This window comes from Haliotis cracherodii, unplaced genomic scaffold (genome assembly GCF_022045235.1).
Source record: "Haliotis cracherodii isolate W230 unplaced genomic scaffold, xgHalCrac1.p SCAF_1, whole genome shotgun sequence".
NCBI lineage: Eukaryota > Metazoa > Mollusca > Gastropoda > Lepetellida > Haliotidae > Haliotis > Haliotis cracherodii.
In genome coordinates, this window is record NW_027266264.1 from 32,928,061 (window position 1) to 32,937,342 (window position 9,282).

The 9,282-nt window shown below is 45.1% G+C and overlaps 2 protein-coding genes across 2 annotated transcripts; one reads left to right on the plus strand and one right to left on the minus strand.

Annotated features, from left to right (window-relative positions):
* Positions 1-3,641: 3,641 nt before the first annotated feature.
* On the minus strand, positions 3,642-4,303 carry LOC139455414 (splicing regulatory glutamine/lysine-rich protein 1-like). Its single transcript, XM_071236972.1, has 2 exons — positions 4,292-4,303; positions 3,642-4,034 (listed from the first exon to the last, which is right to left on the minus strand). Exons 1-2 carry the CDS (start codon positions 4,301-4,303, stop codon positions 3,642-3,644), a joined length of 405 nt encoding a protein of 134 aa, XP_071093073.1.
* A 46-nt stretch (positions 4,304-4,349) lies between these two features.
* On the plus strand, positions 4,350-5,011 carry LOC139455424 (golgin subfamily A member 6-like protein 2). Its single transcript, XM_071236982.1, has 2 exons — positions 4,350-4,514; positions 4,586-5,011. Exons 1-2 carry the CDS (start codon positions 4,350-4,352, stop codon positions 5,009-5,011), a joined length of 591 nt encoding a protein of 196 aa, XP_071093083.1.
* Positions 5,012-9,282: the final 4,271 nt, after the last annotated feature.

The following is a 9,282-nucleotide window of genomic DNA, read 5'->3' on the forward strand; positions in this document are numbered from 1 at the left end:
AAAATATATTAGCTGATGACACTGGGAACCCGGGTATTCAATTCAGGGTCTGGGAAGTGCCCATTGAGTCGGCAATATTCTCTTCTCATTTTCACGTGTTAGCCTGGTACATGGCGATGGCGCTTTGTCTTGGTAATATTGAAGGCACTGATGTCGGCTAGAAAAAACAAACAACTATATCGTGAGCATAACTATCCCCTTCGCATTCTATTTTGGAAATTACTGCCAACAAATATAACCACAAAGAAACATTTTGCTTTTACTTCCTGTCAGCCATAGGCCCAGATAAGCCATTTTTGTTTGTATCGTTTTCTGAATGTTTTGTCTGTTTTGTTTGTTTTTACACAATGGACTGACGTTACTTTTGTTACTCTTTTCAGATTTCTTCATGTACGCAGCTGTGTATGACCGACGTAATCTATTGTGGTCATTGTCATAAGTCATTATGCAAAACAAAATATGCCCCTTCATACGTCATAGTGCCCGTTTACTGCTTAATGATTGGTTGAATGTTTACTTCACTTGTTTTAAAGGACATTAAATTGTAACCATACACCAGGAAGAGTGAGTTGTGTTTAACGCCACTTTTAACAGTATTCCAGTCATATCACGGCGTATGAGCTTAAAGTGGGAGGAAAGCCCGAAGTGATGCAGGCCTTACCACTTCGGTGAAACCCACGAGCACGGGTATGGTGCTGACAAACCTAGAAACATAACCGAGGCGAACCGGGATTCGAACCCACAATCATAGGTTTCTGGCGTTCCCTAGGCACGCAACTCTGCACATCGAATCGCGGCGCCTTAGACGACTGGGCCACCCGTGCCCCCTTACACCAGAGATTATCGCTTACTATATATTACCATACAAGTAGTCATTTATTTATATCGGATCAATTTATATGTCATCCAATTGAATGTTAGCTACAAACTATACCCAAGGGCAAAGGAAATTTTACATGTGTGCAACAAATATCAGTTGTATCAAACCAAAATGTATTGTGTTTGCAAATGTTGCGTAAATCAATAACAAAGGTCATTCAACACAAGCTGTAAGGTTACTGTAACTGAGACGTCAAGACCGACAAGTCACACAAGGGTTCTAAAATGAACCAACACTGAAGTCAATAAAAAGTCAATCTCAACATGAAAAATGTCTGCGATGTCGTGTGTGACCACTTCAGCATGAATAAAAGTGAAGACACGATTTAGCATCGATGTAGTGAATCTTCTGGTGACGTCATTTGGGATGGGTTGCAGTTCCTCTGACAGACCTTGTGCCAAGTGCTGTGTGTTGAGAGGTGGCTGCTGTCTCAATCGAATCTGGAGGTCAAGGTGGCCCTACACACGCTCGAGGGGGGACCTGTCTGGAGAGCGTACAGGACCTGGCAAGACGTTGACGTTATTCTTGAAGAAATCCTGACACAATTGTAATGATGGGTCTGGTGTTATCCTGTTAGAAAAGGGCTCCTGTGGATGTTGTTTAGGAATAACAGCAAAACTGGTGCTAGAACTCCATCCCTGTTTCTCAGAGCAGATAGGTTGCCATTAATGACGAGTCTGGTTGTCCTATTGTCAGAGATGTCACCCACACCATGACGCTGCCACTTCGGTTGGACTCATTTTATTGAAAGCAACGAGCTGTGCGTTCCCCTGTACGTCTGTAAACTCTCGCCCTTCCATCAGTCTTGGGGAGGCAGAACCTACTCCCGTCCGAGAAGATCCTTCGCCAATCGCATAATTGCCAACGCCTAACACGTCTAGCCCATGATAATCTTGCCTAACGAAGTCTGTTGGTCAATGTTGCCCCTCTATAAGGTCTGTCGACTCTGATACCAGCAGCACGCAGTCGTCTTGACACTGTCTGTCGACTCTGATACCAGCAGCGCGCAATCGCCTTGTTGCTGTCTCTTGACTCACACGATTCGCTGATGACGTCACCGTAAAAAAACGTCCATAGATATCGGTCATCATGCGGACTTGTGGGCTTGGTCTGCCTGTTCTAGGACTGTCAGAAGTCTGTTTGAAGCGATTCATCAAGTTACCAACTGCAACAGCCAAAGGCTAATGTAATGTGGGGTTGGATGCCCCTAGATGGAGTATTCCAGTTGTTCGATCGCGTTGTTCTGCAGCGAGCGGTGCCACTATGTGGAATGTTTCCTATTGATGTGCATGCTCTAGTGATGTTTGGGTTTATTTTTATAGCCAAAGTGCACGTACAGTTTTTGTAGGTAGTAAAACACGGGATTTTACCCATTTAGACACTGCATGATGTCATGTTGCTTCCTTTGTTTATGCATGTGCTTGTTGGGTTTAGTCGATTGTTTATGCATGTGCTTGTTGGGTTTAGTCGATTGTTTATGCATGTGCTTGTGGGTTTAGTCGATTGTTTATGCATGTGCTTGTTGGGTTTAGTCGATAGTTTATGCATGTGCTTGATGGGTTTAGTCGATTGTTTATGCATGTACTTGTGGGTTTAGTCGATTGTTTAAGCATGTGCTTGTGGGTTTAGTCGATTGTTTATGCATGTGCTTGTGGGTTTAGTCGATTGTTTATGCATGTGCTTGTGGGTTTAGTCGATTGTTTATCCATGTGCTTGTGGGTTTAGTCGATTGTTTATGCATGTGCTTGTTGGGTTTAGTCGACTGTTTATGCATGTGCTTGTTGGGTTTAGTCGACTGTTTATGCATGTGCTTGATGGGTTTAGTCGATTGTTTATGCATATGGTTGCGTCATAATATCTATGATCTCCTAAATATCGTTTCCATGTGTTACGTTTCTTATGGACTTGAGTATATTTCGATAATAAGTTTTAAGAAGCATTCTTGGCAAAAACGTAATCTCAGGCGCATTCGGATTGGTTCGTCGTGTTTTTCGCACATAACACTGATCGATAAGAGGACTTATTTTCTTTGCAGGTTACGGAAAGGGGCGAGAGGTGACGAATAATTCTGCAGCTGACATCGAGCAACTGACCGACCATGAATGGTAATATAGTTATTAACACTTGGTTAGGTGTGTGACGGTTCGTTGTGAGTTCATTTGTCCCCTGCGAACTCTGACACAGCATATGCTGACCGAGTACATGCAGAAGGAAAGGTGTACATCAGTGGCAGGTTATTAAACAAATAGAATATTAATTGTTAACACACAAGTCTATTTCCGTCTCATGACTTTCTTATAAATACCATGTCATGTAAGCTGAACGTATGATCAATCACCAAACACCTCGTTGACGGGATGCGTGTGGTAAATGAGTGTGAAAGGATCCTCATTATGCGTGTGTGGAACACCTCTCGAGGCCCAGTGACTATCTCGAGAGCTGCCCTAAACAAGCTACTGACATCATTGTTACGGGGTAGGGGAGTAGTGATGAGATTCCTGGGTCGGACTTAATCCATGCTCCATATCTCCTTACACCAGCATTGGAAGCCGGCTTAGTGTCGAATTTTATGGAGATCGGTTGACGTGTAAACTCCCTCCACTTCCTCTCTTTCTCTCATTCTTCACTCCTCTCTTTCTCTTTCACTCATTCTTCTCTCCCTCTTCTTCTTTCTCTTATTCTTCACTTCCTTTTTCTTCTTTCTCTTATTCTTCACTCCAATCTTCTTCTTTCTCTCATTCTTCACTTCCTTCTTCTTCTTTTACTCATTCTTCACTCCCCTCTTCTTCTTTCTCTTATTCTTCACTTCCTTCTTCTTCTTTCTCTCATTCTTCACTCTCCTCTTCTTCTTTCTCTCTTTCTTCACTCCCCTCTTCTTTCTCTCATTCTTCACTCCCCTCTTCTTCTTTCTCTCATTCTTCACTCTCCTCTTCTTCTTTCTCTCATTCTTCACTCTCCTCTTCTTCTTTCTCTCATTCTTCACTCCCCTCTTCTTCTTCCTCTCATTCTTCACTCCCCTCTTCTTCTTTCTCTCATTCTTCACTCCCCTCTTCTTCTTTCTCTCATTCCTTACTCCCCTTTTCCCCCTCTCTCTCTCTCTCTCTCTCTCTCTCTCTCTCTCTCTCACTTGATCTTCACTCTTCTTTTCCGCTCTCTTTTCCCAATATCAGTCTCATTGACACTGGTCAGTGAATCGGGCTCTCAGAGACAAACGTGACATCCGGGAAACCATATCTAAGGGTGGCTACTCTGAGTCATGGGAGAGGATAAGGTCGAACGACAGTGTGGGGATGTAATTCGTGTGTCACATTCCAGTTATTGTCAGTGGCAATGAAGTGGCAACAGTGGCAATGAAGTTGAAGCGTTTATTCCGTTGCATTTAATGTTACTTTATCAATGGGTTGGTTATACATGAACAAACATCACTAAAAGATGCATGGATTCTGCAACACAGCCGTTTTTCCTATCAATGTGTTGTTCCACGGAGACCGTGTTGGCAGTACAGGGTGCGGGGACAGGGGCGGTGCAGGGACGCACACGGTGCGGGGGACAGAGACGGTGCAGTGACAGAGACGGTGCGGGGACAGAGACAGTGCGGGGAAGAGACGGTGCGGGACAGAAGCGGTGCAGGGACGTGAGACGGTGTGGGGACAGAGACGGTGCGAGGACAGAGGCAGTGCGGGGACGTGAAACGGTACGGGACAGGCGGTTAGGGGACGTGAGACGGTGCGAGGACAGAGACGGTTCGGGGACGTGAGACGGTGCGGGGACAGGGGCGGTGCGGGGACAGAGGCAGTGTCGGGACGTGAGACGGTGCGGGGACAGAGACGGTACGGGGACAGGGGCGGTGCGGGGACAGGGGCGGTGCGGGGACAGAGGCAGTGCGGGGACGTGAGACGGTGCGAGGACAGAGACGGTGCGAGGACAGAGACGGTACGGGGACAGGGGCGGTGCGGGGACAGAGGCGGTGTGGGGACAGAGACAGTGCGGGGACGTGAGACGGTGCGAGGACAGAGTCGGTGCGGGGACAGAGACGGTGCGAGGACAGAGACGGTGCGGGGACAGAGGCGGTCCGGGGACAGATGTGGTTCAAGGGGAGGGGGCACACGACAGGAGACGGTGCGATATTAAAGATGGTGCAACGGTAAGAGACGGTGCGGGGACAGGAGGTGCACTGCCAGTCTCATTAATATCACACCATTTCCTCCGTTACTATACCTCTGTGTGTGAAGATTTGAGCACACCGCCATAGGCGGTCGCACCATCTACACCCAAAGGGGTTCTTATGGAGGGTATATTTGTGTTTTTGTGGTTTTATATTTTGGCCTGGAAAGCTGTAATCTGATTGGCTCTAGAACCCACTCAGACTTCAGACTTCAGACTTCGTTACTTCGAATTTTCTTCACAAATTAAGCCGAAACGTGGCGATCTTTCTCAGTTCTGGAGTCCAATGACTGACATGGACGTGACGTCGTTGTTCGCTTTCCGGCAGTGGCGACGGCGTGAGGGGTTGCTGAACTCACACTTCAGCAGCGATAACGAGAGCTGATTTCCCAGAAGAATGCCCCGAAATGTGGCTGTTTGTGCTCCATCACATGGAACGGATGAATCGATGGATTGGGTGCATCGTTGGTTCTTGAATTACGGAAGCTCATCTACTTTCTGCTGAATTAACTCTGAACAGTCTCATTTATTTGCTTCTTGGTATACATAAAATGAGATTTTAATTGCTATTATTGATGGTAATCGATAAAAAGCCATACGTAGCAGTCGCCCAATGTGAACATACTCAGACAAAGGCAATACTTTAATTTCATACAGGATACATGTTGATTATTCATTACGATACAAATGAAATTTTAATAACTATCATGGCAAACAATGCCTAGTATTTGCATTGTTTCTATACACTAAATAAATGAATAAACCATGCTTTCAAGCACTTAAAAGGGAAAAAATATGTCTAATGGTCTCTTGAAATAAAACACATGGGTGAGTGAGTGAGTGAGTTGGGTTTAGCGCCGCTTTTAATAATATCCCAGTTATATCGCGGCGTGTCAGCTTAATGTGGGAGGAAAGCCCGAAGTGATGCAGGTATCAGACGTTTACCACTTCGGTGAAACCCACGAGCACGGGTATGGTGCTGACAAACCTAGAAACATAATCGGGGCGAACCGGGATTCGAACCCACAATCATAGGTTTCTGGCCCAAGGGATGCAACTCTGCACATCGAATCGCGGCGCCTTAGACAACTGGGCCACCCGTGACCCCTAAAACACATGGAGTCGACCTGGGAGTTTGTATCAAGATTAGAATTTTTCAGCTACGGCTACAAAACCAATAATTATTTTATTTAAAACTATGAGCCTGATTTGTTTAAAAGAAAATTGCTTGCAACAATGTAATTTTCATGCAGGCAATTTCTTTTTTTTTTTCAACAGTCAATCTCAATGGCTTATATGGGGAGGGATGGCTCACTCGCCTTGTGTGCCGCATTTCACTGTGCTGAGTTACGTCCCTTGTGCGTGCCAGAAACCTATGATCGTAGGTTTGAATCCCGGTTCACCCTGATGTTTCTAGGTTTGTTTACATTAACCCGTGCTCTTGGTTTTCACCATAGTGCTAAACGTTTAAGTGAGTGAGTGAGTGAGATGGGTTTAACGCCACTTTCAACAGTATTCCAGTCATATCGCGGCGTGTCAGCTTAATTTGGGAGGAAAGTGACGCAGGTCTCAGAGGTTTACCACTTCGGTGAAACTCACGAGCACGGACAAACATAGAAAAATAATTCTGGGCGAACTGGGATTCGAACCCACAACCATAGGTTTCTGGCGTGCCCAAGGGACGCAACTCTGCACAGCGAATCGCGGCGCCTTAGATGACTGGGCCACCCGTGCCCCCCGAAACGTTTAAGACCATCATAAATTCGGGCTATCATTCACACTAAGCCGATATAACTTAAATACAGTTCAAAGCGGCGTTAACACAATTCACTCAGTATTTGAGCACGTAGTGTACCAATAGGTCACATTGACAGGGCAGTTCAGCAGTAACAACCAAGATTCCGTTTGCTTACTGCATATGATTAGTTTACCCATTACCATCAGTCGTTGTCGTAATAATTCGGCAATAAGTCTATCGTGATATCTTTGGGATTATTTCTTTTCTGGACCAACTGTTTCAATCCTTCTTCCAATCCTTCTTGTTGGCCACGATGACCGCGACAACTGAAGGAGGAGAGTATATACAACCCACGCCTCTGGAGTACATTCGTTTTTTGAATTCTTGCAAAACAACAAACATCATTTTCTCACTTCGTTTACACACAAAGCGTGTGGGTATTTTGTTCAACCCACACATACGTACACATACAGCGTAATCCGGGAGAAAATGTGTGAACACAATTATGACATTCCCGGTGCGTTGTTAATGAGTAGTCATAGAGAAAATATGTAACTAGAACCATGCTACCATCTTTCTGTGCTCCACATCCCAACCTTCCTAAACCCATACCCCACCCCACACCAACCTCCCAAACCCCGAATCTCCCAACCCCCTAACATGCTCAGCCTGCCTACAAACTCTCGTAAAACAGTCTCCTACCTATCACTCCATTAGATAAACAGAGCCATGTCTGATCTTTACAACACGTCCCATGAGTATATTATATATTTATCGGCATGTCTCTAGCTAATTGGCGGGCATAGATTGGCATATGGCGGTACACCAGAAGCGGCATCTACATTGATAGGAGGTTATGAAGTGTGAAGTTGCTCCTGGATGCTATCGATCGCTCATTATTCACGAATGGCTTTGTCTAATTATTTATCTCGCGAGAAGCAACGAGACTTGGAAAACGTATTTCGGCGAGATATGTCGACAAGATGGTGACTGAAGATTACCGAAGCCTAACTCGATCTGGCGCTGGTGTGTGTGTGAGTAAAACGAGACAAACCCGGAGATTAAATTCCATACCGTGACGACGAAATTAAAGAAAAACAAAATTTTCAAAGAGTTCACCTACCGTCAAATATAATTCGAAAACAACTCGTCTATTTAAAGATTCACATTATCCCAATGGCTACGATCAATGGCTTTGTTGACCAACTAACGTTAAACTACGTCAGACATCTGTGAACCTTTGAAATGGTACTTGCATGTGTTGTCTGTCGTTTGTTAACGAGTGCCGGTGCAGTGTGAAAATTGTACACTTTGGCTGCACCGGGGGAGGCGGAGGGTGGCAGGGGGAGGTGGGGCGTGGGAGACAGATAGAGATAGAGGTGGAAGCTTAAAAAGATGTGGGTGCTGACTGTTATGACTCCAGCGACGCCCCTTTCAGTAAATCACCCCAGGAATTCATACAAACAGCAAATATGTAGCCGACGTTTTAATGTCAGGTGTTGCTGGCGTTTCGTACCAAAGGTCAAACCGTCTAGCGCGGTTAGCCGACGGTCAGTTCCGGACATTGGTCTGGTATTCTACTGAAAGGGTTGTATGTATTTTATAAAAATATGAATTACGGGTTCCAAGCATTTTATCTTATTCCTTTGATTATATGTGTTTAAATAATATTGTATGTGCCAAATTGATATTATTGCATAGTTTGTAATTTGTCCAGAGTGGGCGTTTTCTCCTTGCATTTTTCTTCTTCCTCTGGGGGCACAGGTAGCCCTGTTGCAATTCGCTGTGCAGAGTTGCGTCCCTTGGGCACGCCAGAAACCTATGATTGTGGGTTTGAATCACGGTTCCCCCTGATTATGTTTGTCAGCACCAAAGCAATGTTCGTGGGTTTAACCAAAGTGGTAAACGTCTGAAGCCTGCATCACTGTGCGCTTTCCTCCCATAATAAACTGACACTCCATGATGTAACTGATGTGAGTGAGTGAGTATGGTTTTACGCCGCTTTTAGCAGTATTCCAGCAATATCACAGCGGGGGACACCAGAAATGGGCTTCACACATTGTACCCATGTCGGGAATCTAACCCGGGTCTTTGGCGTGACGAGCGAACGCTTTAATCACTAGGCTACCCGGTCGCCCCTGTAACTGAAGCTATGTTCAAAGCGGCGTTACACCCAACTCACTCACTTAGCCTTCTTCTTCTTCTTTTAATCACTTCCCCTTTACTCTCATGTAGTATATTCCCATCATCTTTTCAGCACTAAAATTAAGAGACTTGAGAGTTCCTTTATAGAAGTAATTTATGATACCTCACATGGGACTTTATTTCGGTGATCATATCTACGTCACTTTCTCTTATTAGGGTTTTTCTTCTCAGAATATGGCCATACCCCAAACAGAAATACATGTTGCACATGTGGTGTCTCCTTTGGAAAGCGACTTTGCCCATGTCCACCTGAAAGTCAATGGGCATCTGTCAGGATGAGATGGTAATGTGACTG